The sequence below is a fragment of the Hippoglossus hippoglossus genome, chromosome 9, assembly GCF_009819705.1.
Source record: "Hippoglossus hippoglossus isolate fHipHip1 chromosome 9, fHipHip1.pri, whole genome shotgun sequence".
Lineage (NCBI taxonomy): Eukaryota > Metazoa > Chordata > Actinopteri > Pleuronectiformes > Pleuronectidae > Hippoglossus > Hippoglossus hippoglossus.
Window position 1 is genome coordinate 28,744,872 of NC_047159.1, and position 23,352 is coordinate 28,768,223.

At 40.7% G+C, this 23,352-nt stretch overlaps 1 protein-coding gene across 1 annotated transcript in view; it reads right to left on the bottom strand.

Annotated features, from left to right (window-relative positions):
• The window catches only part of arid3c (AT rich interactive domain 3C (BRIGHT-like)), a 97,033-nt gene extending 79,937 nt beyond the window's left edge, over positions 1-17,096 (bottom strand). The window contains exons 1-2 of the mRNA XM_034595631.1: positions 17,058-17,096; positions 16,131-16,742 (exon numbers count right to left, since the gene is read on the bottom strand). Coding sequence (XP_034451522.1) covers positions 16,131-16,742; positions 17,058-17,096 — 651 coding nt within the window. The remainder of the gene's footprint in view (positions 1-16,130; positions 16,743-17,057) is intronic.
• Positions 17,097-23,352: the final 6,256 nt, after the last annotated feature.

Consider the following 23,352-nt stretch of genomic DNA (forward strand, 5'->3'; position numbering starts at 1 on the left):
GTGATCTGCCGATATGAGGACAGACAAGCCGACTTGCCTGACTGGAGAGGACCTCACACTGCATGAAAAGAAGAATTTGTGTCAGTTAGTGTCGCTGCAAATTTCGGTGGAATTTCAGGTTAACCGCTGTTCACAGGAATCTGCAGGCAGCACAGAAAACTGCCAGGAACTGCCGGGAATTGACGCAGGGTTCCAGTTTATGGCAGTTTTACAAGCCTGAGAATGTTGGCAGTTGACCCCCCTGCTCCTAGGCCTAGGGGAGGCTTTCACATGTAAATAACAATGCTGTGAGCTTTACAAATGCAAATCAGGAGTTTCACTCAGTGGTGCAGAGGTAACACCTTTTTCTAAAAGGTACTAACTAAGGTACCAACAAAAATATCTGGCGTAAGTACACCAGGCTTAAAATAAATATAAAATCTGAAATTGTAGCTTATATAGATTTCCCTTATGTAAGTAAGTGTGCTATAATTAATTACATTGTATACCATGAGCAAAGGTCAATGCTATGAAAACAATTATAAACAGTGCAATTAGTTTCAACATTTTATTATAATCCAAAACAATGAGGCTCACTAAGTCTGTTTCCCTGTACAGGACTGACAACCCACCTCTTCAATCTTGCCCATGAACACTATCCTAAATCTCAACCACTGTGCAGAGTGGCATGATTACAGTTACCTTTTCACTTGTGTTGGTTAAATGCACAGTGGATGTGTTAACCACACATCTACCAGCAATCCGCTCAACAGGAAGAAATGATGCTGGGTATGATGTGTCTGTGCCCTGCAAGCTCCAAACTTCGACTGGCTTTCCATAAAAATATCTGTCCGGATGGGGATGAAGCCAGGAAACTTGGGCAATGACATGTTTAATTGCAGTACCCTTTTCTCATGACATTAACAACTATGAACTGCTTTATAATGGCTGGTCGCTGTTCTGTTAAAGGGTCAAGGATGGGTTCCTCAAAACTGTTAGTGTTTGCACACCACTTAGCGTATACATATGCTGACCTTTCCGATCTAGTTCCATCTATGGAGTATGTTACATTCAGATGTGTTATCCTTTTGCATGTCATGGCAAAACAGTTAACCTCAGTGACACAATTTTCAGGATACATCTGATGATACATTGTTAACATTGCATGTCTGTCAAGCTCATCCAAGATAATATGTTGTAATGGAGAGAGTGGCACCACTGTACAGTTTTCTAAGAGAAGTCTTTCTGCTGACACCAAAACACTGTGCTTCACATACAGCATATCAGCTGTGTCATTTGTCCTCCCAAACTACTGGGAAAAACTCAGCACCATATTCACATGTCCATGGCATACTAATCTGTTGACTCTGCTGAAATTGCCTCATAATTTGAACTTCAATTGCCTTATTGTTGTTATTAAACTTTCTCAGTATTCCATTAAAACACTCAACACTTTTATCCAAAGCGACTTACAATAAGTGCATTCAACTATGAGGGTACAAACACGAACAGCAAGAATCATTTAAGTACATTAACTTAACACCAGAAAGAATAAACTGGTCCTCAGTCACATACTCATCCCATATAAATGTAAAGTACAATTTAAAAACTGTTATAGCCGCTGCTTCAAAAGTGAGAAGGTAATTTGTGATGTTAATGCCGGGTTCACACCGGACGCGGAAGCGCCACGCCACGCAGCTCCAAAAAAAGCCGGGCGCCTCCTTTCCGCCCCCCCTGTTACTCAATTGTGCTGTTCACATCAGCTGCGATGTGCTGCGCAGCGCCGAGGGCGCCTTGCAAACCTGCACCGATGGTGTCAAGTCTATTTTTTTCGCTCGCCGCGAGCTTATCGCGCCAGGAAACACACAGAAAAATGATTTTAAACGATATAAATTGCATATTTATTAAATTTCCCCATCTGCCCCTCCACTACAAGCACACAAGCAGACAAACAGAGAGAGAAAGAGAGGGGTGGGGGGGGGGCTATGAAGACCATCATCATTTACCCCCCGAACCCCTACATTGAACGGGTTACATACAACAACAAGTGGAGAAAGCAGAATCGGGGCTGACCGGCGCGGAGAAATGCGCGTCCGGTGTGAACAGCCAGGCGGCTGCGCGCTTGAGAATGGCGCTGCGCGGGACGGCGCGAACCCGGTGTGAACCCGGCGTTACTCTGAAAACGTTACACTCAGCTCGTGAATATGTCCATTCCTGAAGATACAATTAACATCATCACGTTAGAGGGCTCGTCCAATCACAGCTTCATGAATGAAGCGTCTGTCTCCCGCAGACAAGAAACTACAGGCTCGTGTTTTGCGTGGTTCGATGGGTGAGTCTGTTTTCGGTGTAAAAAACTTGCTGAAGTCGACACGACAGTTTCCCTCGAGGAGAGGATTACTGCGTTGGAAAGTAAAGCCGCGGGCCCAGTGTGGACGAGTCGAAGCGGAAAAGACGGGCGCACCATCCCCAAATTACGGTAAGAGCTAAGCTACAGAGAGAAGCCATTGCTAACTGCTAAGTAACTCTTAGATCTGAATAGCGTGTTAACAACTGTGGGATTAGCGAGAAAGTTGTTTTCCAGCTGCCTGTAAGACGTACTATGAGCCAGTATGAAGGAACTTCCGATACATCCAACTGGACCTCGCAGCTCTTGCAGCAGCATTGGAAATTTCAGGAGGCGACAGAGAAGAAAGAGGGTAAGATTAGATTCATTAGATCATTTTTTCAGATTGTATAGGTGTATATTGTCATTGAACTGTGCTGATTGTACTGATTGTGTTTACAGCTGATTGAAGCGGGACAGATGACATGGAACCATCCTTCCACAACCAGGAGCTCACCAACCTGTGTGCCACACTTCAAATAAGACTAGAAGCTACACTGAATCTCACAGCTACACACCACAGATGTCTACACACTGGAGCAGATTCGGACTGAGTGCCACCAGGAGCCCAGAGGCGGCAGCAAAGAGACATTTCAAGCTTCACCTGATTAGTTTTTCACTGGCTAGGCCAGTTGTGTTTTTACAATATTTGTGCTGTATGTAAATAAAGCTTTGACTCAACATGTACCTTGTTAATGTTTTTTTCCCTCTACAATATGTTCAACATATAACATCAAGCATCAAATGAATAAATGTATAGTCTTCAGTACTGCAGTTCTTTTGGTAAAGGCTTACTAATAATTAATATTAATATATAAATTATTAGTAATAATAACTATTTATTAATTATTATTATTATTAATATTGTGTGGGAGGGGTTTACCCACGTGTGTATTATAGTGACCCAGGGTGACCAATAGCAACAGATCTACCAGCCAATCACAAGTGACTTTTCGTTTCAAAGGTCTGTGGTTTCATCCAATGGTGAAGTGAGATAAGTTCTCACAAGTGATTGTGCTGCGATTCATATGCTAATTAGATAACACCTTCGCTCCACGACTCCCCGGCGGCACTCCCCCTCGCCAGCCCCCACCACTGCGATACCGGGGGTATGATTCTGCCCGTTTGTGTCACGGACGAACGCGGAATTCGCCTCTGTAAACGGGCACTAACTGCCAGGAATTAGGCGAGTTTGCAGGCGTTTGCAGTGGCGAAAATTCGGCTTTTTGTGCAGTGTCACCACTGCTGTTAGCAGACAGCCTAAATTCAGCGCAGGTTACACAGTTCACAGCCTTCGAAATGAGGAGGCAGAGAAGCAGAAGCCAGATCGGCAGGCTGGAGAGAAAAACCCCTGCTGCTATTAGATGAGAATATCTGCACACAACACTTGATAGCGGATTCTGTCCATGCAGAGCACGGCTCCAACTGAGCCCATCAACTCACAAGACCACGGACAGTATGCTGGAATGAGGAATCTGTCATCAGAGAACTACTGCAAGTAACAGGTCGGTGAGTTTTAGAGCTAATTTAACTGGCTGATTAAATTTGTCTCAAAGCAAACCAAGAAATCACATGTTAAACATATCCATAACTGACTTTAAAATATAAAATGCTGCTGTAGTGGAAAATTGCACTGACCAGTGTCTAAGGTATTGGAAATCCCCCTGACCAGGTGTCTCACTGCTGTGATACTGTCTACCTGACAGGATGGAACCCTTATTTGGCGGTGTCTCACTGCTATGACCTTGATAAACAGGGTGCATGCCCTTATTTGGTGATGTTTTCTTCCAACTGCTACAGCGGACGGACGGACACAGATGATCTCATGTCTTTCATGTCTTTTTTCATATTATGTTTTATGAAACGCCTGTTTGTATAAGTTCTGGCTTTTGTGAACTTGCGGCCAGTTTCATTTTGAGCACCCGTGCTTGTTGTGTAACCTCTGCAGAGCTTACTATTATAAAGACTCAAAGGCAACTCCAGTCTGAGAATTTCATTATTTCAAATCTCAAGATGAATTTCCATCACAAACTTGGCGTCACGAACAGGATCCCTTGAAAGATCGTCTGGACCCGAGAAGTCTTCGGTGGCTGATCACCCAGGAGAGAAAATCTTCTGCCTCTACTTCCAACAGTTAAGAGAAGAGAGGGCCGAAATAACTTGGGTTCCGGACCTTCTTCACAGGGATCCAAAGACCTCTCTTTGGTCATCTTATATCTGGTGAGATGTTGAAATTCAGATTTTCATGACTGTTTAGATGATTTCTCAAATACAAAATCAAACATAAGAAATAATACATTTAAAGGGTTTTATTTGGAATGGGTGTATTAGTCATTGTCTCTGGATTATTGTGGATTAATGATGTTAATCTGACTCGTCCTTGTGGCAATCATCCTAGTAGTTGATGGCATTTTTCCTGTTTTGCCGGAGAAAGAAACAATGATTCGTGGAAGGCATTTTTCCTGTTTTGCCAGAGAAAGAAACAAGGATTCGTGGAGACGTCCACGTCTTAAATTGAGTGTTCAAGGGAAATTGTAGGTGTGCACGATTTCATAAACTTAATTGATAAGGATGGGTAACAAGGGAAGTCAGGGACTTCAAAACCCAGAAAGTCCAAATGGTGGGCTTTATGGTTGCAAGAGTGAGGACGGGAAAGTGTGACATTTTCTTCCAATATGGTCCAGAGACTTTGCTTTTCCTCATAACGGGTCATTCATTGTCGAAAAAATTAAACTTTTAAGAGAGAAACTCCTCGAGAAAGAGGAAGAATTAAAAAGCAACAAAAAAAAAAAAGAAAAGAAAAAAGACAAAAAAAAAAAAAAAAAAATCAAGGTGGCAATGTGGAAAGACAGAAGATAATAAGAAAGTGTCTTGAAATGTGGGAAAAAGAGGCAGAGTGTAGGGACAGAAAACAAACATTTAAACAGATGGCTAAGGTTGATAAGAAGGAAACTGAGAAAGTTGAAAAGAAATCATATAGATCTCTGTATTCTCCATTACAGGGTGTGGCAGTCCTCCCCTCGACAACTGCCTTCCTCCTCACCTACGACAAAACCCTCCTCCATATGATGTGCAGAGACCAGACTCCACCAATCAACGATCAGGCCCATCTCAGACTCCACCCACCACTCTCCCAGTCTGTGGAGACGGGACAGCGGGAGGACTGAATGATGACGCCACCTCTTCCTCATCTTTAGGCCCCACTGACTTTGCAAAGATATGTCCGCACTGTGGGGGAGACCTCCGTCTGACTTCACCAGACTGGGATGGTGCGTTTAATGCAGCATACGTCAACGCTCTCAACACACTCCTCAACGCCCTGAGGACCGCCTTCCCCAATAAAATTGACATGTCCAAAATAACGGGGTGCAAACAACAACCATGCGAAACCGTAGGAGATTTCCTCACACGTCTAACCGTCCTGTTTAATCAACACAGAGGCATCCCCATACCTGACACCCTTGGCAACGAGCCAGGGGCTTATGAAACACATCTGAAACAGGCCTTCCTGAATGGTCTGCTCCCCCCACTACGGGCAGACGCAGGCCACACCTGCATTGGGCTTGAGGATGCTCGCTTGACAGAGGTCAGACGTCATGCTGAACATGCTGAACGTCAACACAAAGAAACCAAAGACAAAACTCAGCAGAAAAAGAATCAACAACTCCAGAAAGCACAGCTAACCATGATGCAGGCTGTGTCAGCCCTGTCAAGGCCACGCAGACAAGATAACGCTGATAGCAGAGCCAACTTCACTGAACCAGGAAGAGAGGGCGCGGACGTGGCCGTGGGCGAGGCTTCTCTGTACACTGGGCAAGGGACTGCCCCCAGCAGCGAGAGGAGGGGGAGACAAGAACTTTCACTGCCGACTGACCTACAGAAAGTGAGGAGGGGGTAGACGGGGGGGAGACGACCAATCTACCCACCGAGGATCAGAGAAAGGGAAGTGAAACACAGATACATACATGCCACTGCAATGAAGAAAATGCTTGCAATTCTAACCGAACACACACACAAAAGCTCCAGCAATGAAGAAATCGCTTGCTAAACTAACCGCACACACACACACACACCAGAGCAAACACAACTTTGTGGTTCTTATGTTAAGTACAATAGTGATGCTTTTAAGAAAATGCCTCAACTCGAACTGTGTGTTAACGGTCACAAACTTAATTTCATGGTCGACTCTGGTGCAGGTTATTCTGTGGTTAGGATGTCAGATTTGCCCACATCTCCTGAGATGAGTGGTCGCTTTATATTCTCTCAAGGTGCCAGCGGTGCCAATGTAAAAGAAAATTTCACAAAACCTCTCAAATGCGCCGCTCAGTTTGACAAACATCCCATAAGGTTTGAACATGATTTTCTGTTGTCTCCCTGTTGCCCAATTAATCTATTAGAAAGAGATTTGATGATGGTGTTAGGCCTCAATTTAGTATCCTCCCCTGATGGAGTGACAGTTACGCACAATTCTTCTTCACAATGTCACAGACCACACATGAGCAGCTGTTTGTATATCAGTGGCAACTTCCTATAAATGCCTCCACTGATCTGCTCTCCAGGTCAGGGTCTCTCGACACCCCTTTTTTCTGATGTTATGCACACTGATTCACTGCATTGCACTTCACATGTGACAGACACAGCAGATCACGTTTATGAATCTCTGTTTTTGCCTTTTCCTGATGATCTTCTGAAAGTGTCCAATATTTTTTGGTCTGGTTCCAGAAGTGCAGCTTCCGTCTCACTCACTGACCAACAGATGGCACTGTTTCGCGTCTCGAATTCCAGCCCTCACATCTCGCTCTCCAAGTCCCATGATGACCAGTGGCAAGACTTAGGCCCATTTGTCAGATCATGCCAGGCTGCCGTTGATTGGCAACCCACAACCACGCCTGATGTAATGTATTCACCCAGTCTGAGTGCATTTGATCCAAAAATTTCTCCAACCTTCTGTTCTCCAGCCACACGCTCATTTGTTGTGACTGAAAATCACCTTCATTCTTATGCAATGTTGTCCAGCCCCTCTGATGTTTTCTCCTTTACTTTCAGATCTGCCTGAAACACTGTGGGCAAAGGACAAATATAATGTGGGCAAAATCACTCCAAAATCTGATTATAGGCCATGTAAACAACAATATCCACTCAGACAGAATGCAGTGGAGGGGATACGTCCTGTTTTTGAATCCTTTTTGCAGGCTGGTGTAATTGTCCCCTGCCCTGATTCACCAGTCCGCACTCCACTGTTCCCAGTTAAGAAGATCAGAGACAAAGGTCAACCTACTGAGTGGTGGTTTGTGCAGGATCTGAAGGCTGTGAATGGTGCTGTAACTGCTCGATCGCATATTGTTCCCGACCCATACACGCTGCTTTCCCAAATTCCGTCTAATGCAGCGTGGTTTTCGGTTGTAGGACAGCCAGTACTGGTTAGCTTTTAATTTTGAAAACAAGGCCTACACGTTCACACGCCTATGTCAAGGCTACTGTGAATCTCCATCATTATACAATCAGGCTCTCAGGAACCGTCTTGAATCCCTCATCCTCATTCCGGGTTCAGTTCTCTTGCAGTATGTTGATGATCTACTAGTTGCCAGTCCCACACAGGAGCAATGTGAAACAGATACGATCGCTTTGCTGAGACATCTGGCTCGTGAGGGCCATAATGTCAGCCTCAGCAAATTAGTTTGTTCAACAAACTGTCACATTTCTGGGTCATGTCGTCACCAAAGATGGCAAATCCCTGTCTGATAAGAGAGTAGAAGCTATTGTTAACATGCCTAAACCCTTGACGAAGAAACAACTCATGTCATTCATCGTAGAACGTTCATTCCTGACTTTGCTCTTCTTGAAGCCCCTTTAGGTGCTCTGTACCATGGCAAATCACTCACTCCTCACGAACGTGTGGTTTGGACTCCAGAGGCAGACGAGGCATTTGTCACACTGAAGAAGACGCTGCAGCAATCTCCCACTCTTGCTCTCCCTAACCCTGACAAACCTTTTGTTCAGGCTGTGGATGAGAGAGACCGCTGCATGACTTCCGTCTTCCTTCAGTCTCATGGTGACAAATATCGCCCTGTCGCCTACTTCTCCGCCGAACTTGATCCGGTGGCAGCTGGCCTTCCACGTTGTTTGCGTGCAGTGGCCGCCTGTGAAAAAAGCCGTCCTTGCCTCACGAGACATAGTAGGTTACTCTGACTTGACACTCCTTGTTCCTCATACTGTGTCTCTCATTCTTACAGAACAGAAGACCTCACATCTCTCTGCTGCTTGCTGGTTGCGGTATCACACTGTTCTTCTTGACATGCCCAACATCACAGTGAAACGCTGTTCAACTTTGAACCCAGCCACGCTTCTTCCGCTTCCGGATGACGGGGAAGAACACAACTGTGTGGCTGAACTTCAAGTCCAGTGTTCCCCACGACCTGACCTCTCTGACGATCCTCTTTCTAACTCTGACTTGATTCTGTATGTCGATGGGTCCGCCTCACGTGACCCTGTCTCTGGTACTAACTGTGTTGGTTTTTCTGTTTGTTCAGATAACGAAGTTCTCCTCTCGAGTTCTCTTCCTCATCACCTCTCAGCCCAGGCAGCAGAGTTCATCGCACTCACGGAAGCATGCAAATTGGCTACTGACATCAGGAAACAGGTGGCAAGGGCCCTACCAGGTACTGCTCACAACCCACACAGCAGTGAAAGTTGCTGAAAGAGCCACCTGGATCCACGCCAGCCACTGCAAATGAGTACCAGCTCCATCTGACCAGCTGACGCCTTCAACTCAAAGCACACACACTGATACTTCCACAGGTTGAGAAGCACCGAGAGTGCCACACATCCAGGGTTGTGTGGCCTGAGAGGCTCGCTATACGTGTTACTCATGATCTCCTCTATTATTATTTTGCACATTATTCTGTCTAGACGCACTCCGGTAAAAGTCTCATGATCTAACGAACTGTCTTTTCCTACGGTGTCCTCTCAGAACCATCCAGCACATGCAAATTTGACTAGACACAAGAGTAGTGATTCAGGTCCCCTTGATCCGTAACTTATTCCCCATCCCTCCCTACCTGGACACTGACAGCACAGATGGTTCTGATGACGATACTCAATTTTAAGTTTTTTTATGTTATTTTCTCCCCCCAGATTGCTTATGTGTTTCTTAGTGATTTCACTAGACAAAAACAGCTACTGCAATTATCCTTTCAACTTCATATTTTATGATGCTTTAATTTGAAGCTCTGTGAATTTTTAAGGTTGATGTGAGTTACTTTATGAAGTTTGTACATACTTAATCAATTTTTACTTCCTAGCAAGAATATAAAAAGTTTTTACTGCATATTTTCAACCTTAGATATACTGTATGTTGACATTTAACGTTTTATTACATTTTAATATGAGTTACTTTTGCCAATCAATACAGTATGTTAAATTTTGATAATGGTTAATGAGATGATGATGTTGTTTGACCTGATTTCCTTCCATTTTCATTTTAAATGCTTGCTCAATTACAGGAAAACAACTTTTTTCTTTCCACAAAAACAGCAGCGGCTACCTATTGCACCTCCCCGCCATGCATCGATGTTCTAGAACCTCTCCATGGTGGATGTGACCCTGTACGTACGCAAAGTACCAGGGTTGAAGACTCGTCGATATTCTTCAATGATTATGATGTTGATTATGATGTTTCTTGATTATTTTTTTCATTAGTGATCATATTTTTATTGATGATCAAAGGGGGAAGTGTAGTGGAAAATTGCACTGACCAGTGTCTAAGGTATTGGAAATCCCCCTGACCAGGTGTCTCACTGCTGTGATACTGTCTACCTGACAGGATGGAACCCTTATTTGGTGGTGTCTCACTGCTATGACCTTGATCAACAGGGTGCATGCCCTTATTTGGTGATGTTTTCTTCCAACTGCTACAGCGGACGGACAGACACATATGATGATCTCATGTCTTTCATGTCTTTTTTCATATTATGTTTTATGAAACGCCTCTTTGTATAAGTTCTGGCTTTTGTGAACTTGCGGCCAGTTCCATTTTGAGCACCCGTGCTTGTTGTGTAACCTCTGCAGAGCTTACTATTATAAAGACTCAAAGGCAACTCCAGTCTGAGAATTTCATTATTTCAAATCTCAAGATGAATTTCCATCACACTGCCTAAACAATTAGTTGATGGATTGTTTTATTGTATTTATTACTTCCTACGTTTTTTCTGTTCGGTAACAACTTTACTATGCAGCACATCCACTAGTTTAATTATACAAACAAATCAAAGACCAGTTACTCCACACATTACGTTGAGATCAGGATCAGGACCTGGCTTGACTAACACTTTGACAAGATGTAAATAATTGAATCACCAAAGATTGGCAGGCAGTAAATCTGCGGCTTTTGGGGCCCCATGGCCCTGGACCAGGTGCCCATATCACCTGCTTGGTAACCTAGTTCTGGTGTCAGTACACAAACTAAAGACATGTTGAGCCTTACAGATACCAACTAAACTGACCACAAACCACACACAAACAGTTCATATTCTCCATTTCCTCAATCATTTCTTCTGTTTTTCTTTAACAGCCAAACCCCCCCACTAGCACCCCAACACCTCACCCTCACATCAATGTGTCTGCTCACCATATAACGGTAATGACACACAGTGAAAGAATCTAGGAATGCCATTAAAGCATTTCCAGTGACAGAGCACATCAACTAACAGCAGTGCAGCTGTTAGTTGAATGAAGATCCAACCAGGAGGCTGAGGCTCTACACGCTACACTGATTGACTGCACCGTCTGATTTTTAAAAAAAAACTAGCTCTTTTCGATAAAGAGTATTCTCAGTAATATGTTTAACAGAAGTAGCTTCATTAGATTGGACTGGGTTTCCACATCCTTGATAGAATGTTGACTCGGAAGTTATTGTGCAGCTCCATGTACATTTTCCAGAGTGGGTCTCCCTGCCAGGTTTTATGGTCACATTAAAGTGGTTGTTGCAGCGGTGGGGGTCAGATTACAGGCCTTATTGTTTTTCAAGACATGTCCTTGGATAAATGGCCCAAAAATACTGGATAAACATCCAAAGAACCATACAAAGTTTTACACAATTTTATCATTAACTGTAGTTCACAGTTTAGCCTATGTAAAAATGCAGTTATCCATGTTGCAAACACTGCCTGTTGTATAACGTTGAATATACTTTGTCTTATATTGAAGTGATCGATTTGCTCCCATTCATGTCAGAATGATAACAAACTCCAGTAGCATCTTGATACTGCTAAATGTAGACTTAAGGTTCACTGTGATGGATTTCGCAGTGCATGCAAATTTGATGGCCTTCAAACAGTGTACTCATTTTAAGCTAATTTTTTAAGTGTGCTCAAAATGAGAAATAAAAGCCAAAATATTGTTATTGCCATTCTGAAACAAATCCCTGCAATATCAATATTAGTTTCTGCCTCAAAGTTGCATTGATAAAGAGGGGAAAAGAGTAAATTGCTTAAGAGGAAATTAAATTTGGTGCAGAATTGGAAAAACATTAACCACACTGCAAAATATTTATTCACCATAAGACAAAACCAGAAGTCGTTTTGTCTGTTCTGGACATCTTAAATTCTTAAAATCTCTTAAAATAATTTCAGGATTATTCAGGATAATCGAGGGCTTGCAACTCGTCATGTTGCAAGCCCTCGTCATGCTTGCAACATGACGAGGGCGGTTCGACCCCATCCAAGTCATCTCCAGGTTCAAACTTAAAAGGTGGAAAACGGACGGTCTTCCTCTTCAAAGCTCATCCCTGGACCACTGCTTGTCTTTGTCTGTTAAAGGCACATAGATCACCCCCATCAAGGGCTTCATTTTGGATTCATTGGATTTATATTCACAATAAATTCAAAACTATTTGTTTCAGGAATTATCTAGAAACCAGCATCAGTATCTGCCACAACATAAAATTGGCAACTGCCACAATCAGGTACTGCACTTGAATGAAGACAAACACTTTATTCTAAACATTTATTTTATCATTATTTGTCAGCTTGTTTGAAAAGTATGCTTCAAGGACTGTGATAGTATTCCACATGATGTGTTAAAATGGCTATTTTTGCAGTGTGGATGATTTCAGTGACGGGGGAAGGGAGTGAAATAACAAACCAGAACAAGTGGAGTTCCCTCCTTCACCACCACTTTTCTATAGTGGTTGGATAAACAAGCCTGAAGAGGTACAGTCAAAAAGAAGGAGTTGGCTTCCCAAACAAAGAACACATACACTGATATGTTCATTACGTGACATTATTCACTCAGGGAAATGTCAAATCTAATGTTTCAGGACCAGCTTTACTGTCTTTACTGTTTGAACAATACAAATCAGAGATTCTTTGGTTACGGTTACATATATGGAAAAGAATTACATTGAGCTGTAAAAAAAAATGTTGGTATTGAAAAGTGGGATTTTCCCTTGTTTGACAAAAGGTTTTTCATGACTCAATAAAGACTTCCAGATGGAAATTTCTTGTAGTGTAGCTTCCACAGTCAATTATAAATGTGATAGAGATTCCAGTACAAAGAAAGACTTGCCCAAAGGGTACAGTTTTGAATGCCAATCAGCACCAAGCATGACACAATGTAACACAAACATAAATCTTTATGTAAAAATCGGAATACTACGTCAAAAACTAAAATTAATATGACAAGTAAAAACACTAAAATTAGACAAAGTGCATTCCAAATTCAGAAATAAAGCAAACAACAACAATGTACAAAAGTTAAAAAAAAGAGCACTGAAAAATAGTTTTTAAAAGTGAAATAATGTTCTCATCCATTGCTAGTGAGTGATTAAATCCTTATCCCGGTGTAACAGGCCATAGTATACCCCCAGTCCGGAATATACCTGGGGTTAAAGGGGCCTAGGCTAGATTATACCCCGGGTATATTATGGCCTAGGCCAATTTATACCCCTCAGGCCAGATTATACTCCCATGATATCAGTAGTGTTGAGTGATATACACAAGAATTACTTAATTTTTCAACATTTTATTGGGGGTTCAGCTTTGTCAGGTAAATTAAGTGAGAAAGCTAACTGACTTAAATCTTAAAACTCTAAAACATAGACTTTTATTACTTCAACCAGAAAAACAGAAAAAATATTAGACTTCCACAAAGATCAAAGATTACTACGTCCTAAAACTTCAACTTCTAAGACTAGCAAGTCCTCGCTACAATATAAATGTTCAAAGTTAAACACTGATAACAACATCAAAACATCCACAAAGATCAAAGATTACTACAACACTTCTCAGTAGTGTTACCCCTCTGGGCACTGCCTGGAGGGGTATAGTCTGGCCTAGGCTATTTTACACCCCCGGGTATAGTTTGGCCTAGGACAGTTTATCCCCGGGGTATACTCTGGCCTGGGCCAAACTATACCCGGGTTTAATCTGGGCGGGGGTTAATTTAATTGTTACACCGGCACTAAGAAAATAATTTTAGCCACAGTTTACTCTAGTATTTGATGCATTTAATGCAAGTATTTGATTGAAGTACAATATATATATATATATATATATATATTATTCTATTATGAGATCAAATCTCATATTATTTGATTTAGCAACCAAACACAATACACATTTACATGTTGTTTTGTTCTACTACCATTGTTTTTGTTTTTTTAAGGTTAACACAAAAACACAACATTTTAGCTGAGTGTGAACAGCACTGAGTATTACACTTTACTCATATAGTTTACTAATATGTCCATTTATACAGATGCTTACGGGCTCACATATCTTTACATATTTTATGTGTTTCAGTGAGGAAGCATGGTCAAGTGTGTACAGCACGCAATTTCATTTCTGTTGTAATAGCTCGGCACAAAGCCAACTTCCAGCTACACACTGCCAGACAGGGAGATCCCATCATTTTTGGTTTTGTGCCAGGCAGGAATACCACCAGGTCCAATTTCCTGCATTTCCTGACCCGCTGCCAAAACTACATGCAACAACTCCTCCCTCTCAGTCTGAGGATCTGTGTCACTCTGTCTCAGGTCTTTGTTCAGTCTCCTCTCATCATCTTTTTCTGTCACCACCAGGATTTCTCTTAAGTTTTACAGTCTCATCTCTTTGGATTCTGCTGTAGGTTGGAGCCTGGTGGGCCATTAAAAGTTCAAATACATTTTATCAGCATCATGTCACCATTCTTTGCACTAAACGTTTGTCTCGTGTTTAATACAATTTCAGAATACAAAATCTTGTGTAAGTTTAAGTTTTTCATGAGTTTTTACCAGCACTGACTCTCATGTTGTTCTTGAGGTCTGAGAAGTTATTTAGGAGTACTGTAAACACAGACTGGTCCCTTTTGGTTCAGATCAGATTAAAACTTCTCTGCCTCAGTGGGGCCTTTTATATTTAGGCCCATCTTGTTTCTATTTCAAAGATGCATTTACTGCCTTCAAATGTGGTTTTGTTTTGCAGCTTTGAGCATGCTTAGTACACTGGCTCCACTCCGTCTGCCTAGCGGCCATAAGCATCCTTTTAATGTCCCATGACCATTACACTGAATGGCTACATACAAATGACCCCTACAGTAACTGCACATCCTGAGGAATCTTTGAAGCTTATAGCCTGATTTTGCATGAATCATGCATGTGTAATCACCAGAGACTACTCTTTAAGGAAATAACATTTTTTAGGTTTTGTAATGACAGTGATAGCTATATCTTAAATCCCTCTGCTGAAGCTTTTCCATTGGTCATGAGATCTAATAACTTGAACAAGGAAAACTCACAAAAAATCAAATGATGGTTAATGTCAAGGATGCCTTACAATTATTGTATTATGAAGAAAAACAAAGAGTTGGATGGTGAATGTAACCATCCAAATAACCCTTTCAGCCCCTATTTAATTAGCATTTCCATGAGCTGTTTGCTTTAATGTGCAGCGCTAATGCAGTCACTATAATGTACACATCACATTTAGGGAAGTCTAAAAATGATCCATTATAAATCAAAGATGACATGGAGTATCCACAATCACTCAGAGAGTATAGATTTGTCTGCTGCCAGCTCTAAATATACAGACAGCTGAATATCACTCAAATAACTTACTGTCATTAACGAGCCACTCACAAAACAAAAGAGCTGTTTAAAGAATTGCCCTAGTAAATGCTCAGTATGAACCATGTGCACAATGAATATGTTAGAAAAATCGAACCTTTACAACAGTTACCAAATCTGAGGCTTTGAAGATCAATTATGAGCCATTAATAAGAATAACTTTGGCTCAAGTGCAAAAATACCCCTTTGACTGACTGGACCATATGACCACTTACTTTCTGGGATTACGCTTGTACCAAAATATCTTAAGAGTATTAATAACTAAAACTAAGCATTTATTTATGGTTCACCAGAGTTTATTATTACCATTACCAAAATGGACCAACACAATCAAATATTTCCATTAAAAATGTGAATTCAGTTTTAAATCTTTGTAATGTCCAACATTAATTAATGCTTGGATTTTCATCCAGTTTCCCAGCAGCTCTTTTCCAATATAGCTTGTATTCCAACAGATACTTGATTTTAACAAGTTTTTATTATTACTCTTATCTTATAAGGCGACTTTTTTATCCATTAACAAAACTAGGATGTTAGTTACAGTTTTTTATACCCTTGATGTATTCTGCTTTATTAGAAAACCTCATTCTAACTCGTAAACACGTCCAGCCTCAGCCCAATATAAAATGGATAACCTACGTGTTCAGTAAGTCCGTGGTGTTTTACCTGTTTGAACTGCTCTTCATAGGTCCACTCATGTTGCTGGGACTGGGGTTGCGCCGATGGAGACTCTGCGCGACGGGCTTGGGCGAAGGCTGTCTGGACTCTGGCCATCAGATGCGTCGGAGCTAGACCAGTCCCCTGGACCAAGGACTGCCCGTGCTGGTAGTGGTCCAACCCGTCCCCGTCCTCCTCCTCATCACCATCCATGATCTCTTGCTCCTCCGTGTCATCTCCCTCCTCGTTCCCCTCCTTAACGCTGTCCGCTCTGGATGAGTCCCCGTCAACTATGCGGACCTCCTGGATAGGGAGCGTCACCCCGTGGGACGTGTTGGTAACTCCGCCAGCCAGAGCGCCGCGCATCGCTGCTTGGTAGTGGCGGAAAGCTAGAGCTTGTTGATGTATCTGGGACTCAGCCATGGACTGAATATCTTTCTCTCGGAGCTTCTCCTCAACAGCCAGACGCGCTGCCTGTTGCCGCTGCAGGTTCTCCATGACCGCCTCGAGCTTCATGCCGCCGCTGCCGGCCTGGTTGGATAGGGTACCGGAGAACGGGTTGTGGGAGGAGGCGGAGGGAGCCTGGAGGGGAAGGCTGCCGGCGGACGAGAAACAGCCTTGCTGTGAAGGGACGAGATAATGGTCAGGTAATGATTATTACAGGCACTTAGAAAAAAAAAACACACGCTCTACCTTTATACTGCGACAGTTATGGTGTCCGATCTTGAAGTGTGTGTATAAAGAAGACAAGCACAGCATCATACAAGCCAACATGAAAAATTTGCACTATTTGGCTAAAACACTTTTTGACTACCGTAATTCAAAGTGTTTAACAAAATAACTTATCGAAATGTTTAGTAGATTTGAAAAATAAGAAAAAGTTAACTGACGAGCAGTTCATTTATAATCCAATAGAAATAAATCCTGAACGCTTACCAAAGCAGATTTAGTTGCTACACTTGTGTTATCAACCATGCTTCTCTCTGTTAGCTGCGAAATATTATCAAACGGATCACAAGAGTCTTCTTTCAGTCCTGGTAACTTTCTGCACTCAGCCTCCAGATAGGCTAGTGTCGATAGTTGGCTGAGAGAATACTGGAAGTATGTGATGAATGGAAGAGTCCCGAGCTGCGTTTGGCAACAAGTGGCAACTGAAGTGAGAATGACCTCTGGAGGCAGAGATCAGCTCTCCTGCTCCATCTGCGAACAACACGTCAATAATGGAAAATACAATATGAAGAGAGACACCGTCACACCAGTGCTAGTCTGCTCACCCACTGCTCCCATGAAGCAGGAAACCTCACTAGTGTAGCCATGTAAACATTTCAGAATAAATTACAAAATTACATTTAATTGATTAACTATATTATGTCATAGGTAATATGGTATGCTGTTTTAAATTACCTTTGAGCATAGTAGTTTTTCTAACTTTTGTAAAGGTAGGCTACATGGTAATTATAGGATATAAGTGTACTGATAGGTATATCTTTTCCAAGTCATGGAACATTAACATTGCAACACAAAGCCAATTGAGATGACAATCAATGACAATTGAGACATTTGGTTTGCCATTGTTTTTTATATAAGTATAATAATATTTTATACAGTATGCTTAACATGTTTAACATTTCTTTGCTTTTAAAGTATTTTTTTTTAAATGATGTTCATGGTCATCTGTGTGTTCCTGTGTTCTACCTGTCTGCAAACCAAGGATCTTCAATGCATATGAAAGTCACATAAAGATCCATTCAGCTATAGAGCAGTCTTGCTAATACATTGGTAAATTTATCCAAACCCAGAGTTATTAACAGGGGACTATAACTGTTTAAAACAGTATGAGAAATTAAATCATGCCGGACAAATTTAAATTGCCAACATGTTTAGCCTGACTGGGACCTTCTCAAGAAGTGAGACTCTGTATCATTCGATTTGTGGTGTGGTTGCCCTCTAGCAATCTGAAAGAAATGGCATGCGATAACCCTATCATCCAAAAGCCCATAAAAGTATGGTCTCATGTGTTTTCTGTGTTGATAGCCACTAAAATATACTTGGACATGACAATTTACTCAAACCATGTGTTTAGACATAGTCTGCGAGGACCCTGGCTTCACAATTTGGACGGAAATGCCCCTGCCTATCACCACAATCTCTGACTCAACTACCACTAATAGTGTGGTTGGCTGGCTGGCTGCTCACCAGAAAACTGCTGCCACAATTCTGGAGCTTCTCCCTTTGGTTGATATGTGGCTTAAGAAATTAATACATGTTATATTACATCTAGAGAAAATCTGATACACAATGTCAAACAGAGAGGGCTCTTGTAGGCATAATATAATTCTACAGGTCATAATCCAACAGGTTAAATCCATTCTGTGTCATATGTCTGTGATCAATATCTTTTTTATGTGAGATTCGTTGTAAGTGATAGTTTCCTGTCCAGTTACTTTTAAAATCCTAATCAGGTTTTCTGGGAAAAAGCATTTGAAGTGATTACCTAAATGACTCATCTGCCAGTTTGCTGTGTTAGTTTTCAATGCACCTCAGTGAGAAATATTAAGGGTCAGTTTGCTGCTGTAATTGTGAAGTGACATATGTTGTAAGGACTGTGGGGATCCTGATTGTCTCAGGTTCATTCAGTGATTGAATATTGTCATTGTATAGTCAGCTAAGTGTCCTTAGTTTATAGTATAGCAGACTTAATATTACTCTTGATTTTATGATTAGAGGCATAAAGACATACATTTTTTGGATGTATTAAGTAAAGTTCTATTAAAACAAATCTTCTTTCATATTGAACTGCTACAGTGCAGTCTGAGAATCAACCCGAGGAAGGGGTTGTTTACATGGCAGTGTCTTATTTTAGATGCATTTCCCTAGAGATGGTTTGATTAAATCAGAGTAGAAGAGCATTCTGAATTATTATTTTACATTCTAAACACTTCACAATATTTCTATTTAAAGGATACACAGTAGATTTTAATGTAGAAATGTGTTCTAAGTAGCGAGAGCAGGTAAACACAGTGTTGGGCTGACATAGTTTGCTGTAGAACAGCGCTCTCCAGTGTCTGTTCAGAAGATTCTACTAGAGCATCTTAAGTGTTTGGGACTGCCCACAGGGTTTCATACACATACACACACACACACACACTACGGTAACGCAAACTCTTTCATACAATCAAAAGTTGCTTGCATAGACTTGCATTCATTTCAGAGATGTGTTAATTTATTTCTTTTTAGTTATTTCTCATTTGTAAATTTAGGTTGCCCAAATCCTTCCCATAGTTTACCCTATCCTAACCTAATCCAAAAATCAGCCCCTTGTCATTTGGGGACCCATGGCTCCTCGCCCGAATTCATTCCCTTTTAGCTGGTCTTTAGTTAACATTTTTTTTATTTCAATTTATTCAAATTTTTACACTCAGGGCACTTTAGGGCACTATAGAGCAGATCGCTGTGTGGGTGGCCATCTGTAGTCTGGAAGTCTTAATTTATACAATAGGCTGGAGAGTTAGATTTGGTTGTTTGAAGTACATACAGTTACTGATATGGAGTCATGCTTCCCATGTGTTGATTACTGTGCGTATATGTACCATAGTTCATGTGTTGTGACCTCACTTTTTTGGCAGGCTATAATAAGCACGAAGCTTATTCATGTGTTGTCAGATTGACGACAATGTGTTCTCCATTTGTATGGGTTGTGTCTATTTGCATCTAATCTAAGTTGCAGTGCATTGAGCGTTAGGGCCATCATAGTTTTCCCATTTTTGACAGCATTTTTTCTAGCATACTAAGCTTTGAAACATATTCTATCACCTCTCATGACTTATGTAAAAGTTTTGCATTATATGAATTGTATTGACATTGTTCTTTTTCTCTCACTCTATGCTGTTGTTATTTACCCAATGCACCTTTCCCTATGGTTAGTATTTATCATGCATACACTACCTCAAAAACACAATATGGAAGCCTCATAAAATTCAAATACAACACATGGCTATATTTAGGAGGGAGAGAAAGGAAGATATAGATAAGGGGAGGAAAACGCAAAGCAGATATGGAGATCAATAATGATTAGTGTTATTGACCAGCTTCAATCAAATCTATAGATCAAATGTAAATATATATAGATCAAATAGGTTTGACCTAAGCAAAGGCAGGACTATGGGACTGAGCAAATTGACAAACCTGAAAATACTGCAATAGGTCTGAGAGGGGAAGATGAAAGTTTTAGTAAGATAATCATTTATTCAGACAGTGTCAATGAATAAATTCTTGACATGAGTGAGCAATACTGAATACTCAATTACACATCATAAGTGAGAACTATTTTGCATATAATTTAAATAAATTTAAATTACAGTTTATTGTTTTGCTCATTGTTTCACAAGCATGCAGTGAAGTGACATTGGTCCATGGAGAAGACAGACACATCAACATTTCCATAGGTACAGAACTGCAGGGAGGGTGAATTATGTTAATCTGGGACATTGGGTAATGTGGGACACCTAAGCTCCAGTCTATTTCCTGTTCTAACAAAATCTAATCAACAGGACCTTTACAATAGTTTATCGTGGATATCATATGACTGAAATCACATGACTTCATGGGGTTGATGTCAGTCAGAAGCTCCCCCTTGGAATTACATGTCAAGGTCAATGACATAGGTCAATGACATATGTTTAATGTTAAGGATATAATTCTGTCATGAATAAGAAAATGTTCCTTGTTGTTATCAAATATTGTTTGTGATGTATTCAAGGGTTAGGGTTAGGGTTACTCAATATGCATTGAGTTGTTGAAAATGTGTTTTAGGTTTGTTTTTAGCCGTCCCACTTTATCAAACATGATTGATAATGTGTGACGGTAAGCTTTGGGTAATCACGGACAGTCATTTAAGTTCTTTAAATGGGGAAAATATGCATTTAGGGACTTTCTGAAGTCTGAAAATATAAACTGAAGAGATGTAGCATATGGTCTGCAGTTGTCAGATCAGTTAGCGCTCTAGGACAGAGATGATCCAAAAAGCACAGAAGAGTGTTGGTCCGGTGCTTTTTGCAGCCATTGTTTACACGAAATATGTGGCGAAGACAATGGGGTGATTGATGATGGGTTTCTCACCTGCAAGGACTGTTTGTTCTCCGATTTGCCCCAATAAAATTACTGAATTAATAATCTGTTATTGTATGAAATTTATATTAATAACATACATTTTCTTATTAATTTTCTTAGTCATTATTTCATAATGCTTTTTAGAAATTGGTAATACTGAGCTTGGCATGCATAAAACAAGGTGATTTAGGCTTTTTTAAAAGCCTAATACAAGTGTCCTAGTGACCTGTCCCATTATTATCAAATTCAGGCAGAATTTCCTTTTTCGGGATAAAGAACACTAAAAGCTATGTCATGTCTCCTCTGGGTATGATATCTCCATTCTTTCTTCTGATGTGGTTTGAAAACATTTTAAGAATTACAGAAAAAACTATTGTTACCACTGTTGTTATCACTGAGCTTAAAGATGTCCAGGGGGGGAAATGTGATGAATGCATTTCCTTTCTTATAAAACATTTACAAAACTATTTTATCATTTACATCCATTTTTGCTTGCTACTGGTCTATTGTGTCATCCACAAGCATGTGCATGCACATGGGAGAAACAAAATAGACAGATCAGAGCTCATCTGCTTTATAGGGAACCTTTAAGTTTAACTTCTCTATTTGTAATAGAAATTATAATAATTCTTAATTAAATAATTAACTTAATTTAATAGCAGAATTAATACATAAAATGCAGCACAAAGTGTTGAACATATAAAAGCAAATAATCACAACAATAATGATAAAACAATAAAAGATTAAATAAAATAAATTTGAATTATATATATATATATATATATAATTATATATGATGGTCAGACTGTTTCTCTCTCAGCTTTTGCTCCAAAAATTAGGACCTCAGTTTTATCTTGATTTAGTTGCAGGAAGTTCTGAGTCATCCACAGACTTATGTTCGACATACATGCGATTAAGTCAGTGATGGAATTGTAATCATTCTGACTTACAGAAATATACAATTGAGAATCGTCTGCGTATCTATAGAAATTTATGTTCTGATTTCTAATAATATTTCCAAGAGGCAAGCAACATAGACGGGCTGAAAAAAATTGGGTCTAATAAAGATCCCCTGCAGGATACCTTATGTCATGTCTATTTTGTCAGTGGTAATCCATGGCTACATAGAATTTTCGACCAGTTACGTAAGACCTGAATCATTTAACAACTGTGCCAGAGAGGTCGACCCAGTTTTCAAGTCTCTCCAGCAGAATATTATGACCCACAGTGTAAAATGCTGCACTGAGATCCAGTTGGACAAGTACAGAGTGCTTCTTGTCATTAGTGTTCATTCTGAGGTAATTCACAACTTTGACCAAAGCCATCTACAATTCCTATAAAAAGTATTCACCCCCCTTGGATGTTTCACCCTTTTGTTGCTTTTATACATGAAATCATGGTCAATATAATTTGGCTTTTTTGACAAGAATTTGCAAAAAAAAAATCTTTAATATCAAAGCGAAAACAGATTTTTACAAAATAATGTCAATTAATTAAAAATATATAAGGTAAAGTAAATGATTGCATAAATATTCACCCCCTTCAGGTCAGTATTTGGTAGATGCACCTTTGGCTGTAATCACAGCACTGAGTCTGTGTGGATATGTCTCAATCAGGCTGGCACATCTGGACACTGCAATTTTTCTCCATTCTTCCTTGCAAAACAGCTCAAGCTCTGTCAGGTTGCTCTGGGATCGGGCGTGAACAGCTCTTTTCAAGTCCAGCCACAAATTCTCGATTGGATTGAGATCTGGGCTTTGACTTGGCCACTCCAGAACATTCACCTTGTTGTCTTTGAACCATTTCTGTGTAGCTTTTGCTGTATGCTTGGGGTCGTTGTCTTGCTGGAAAATAAATCTTCTCCCAAGTCGTAGTTCTCTTGCAGACTGAGTCAGATTATCCTCCAGGATTTGGCGATATTTTTCTGCATTCATGTTCCCCTCTACCTTTACAAGCCTTCCAGGGCCTGCTGCTGAGAAGCATCCCCAGAGCATGATGCTGCCACCACCATGCTTCACTCGCCAAACATAGCGTCTAGTCTGATGGCCAAAAAGCTAAATTTTTGTCTCAACAGACCAGAGAACCTTCTTCCAATTGACCTTGGAGTCTCCCACATGCCTTT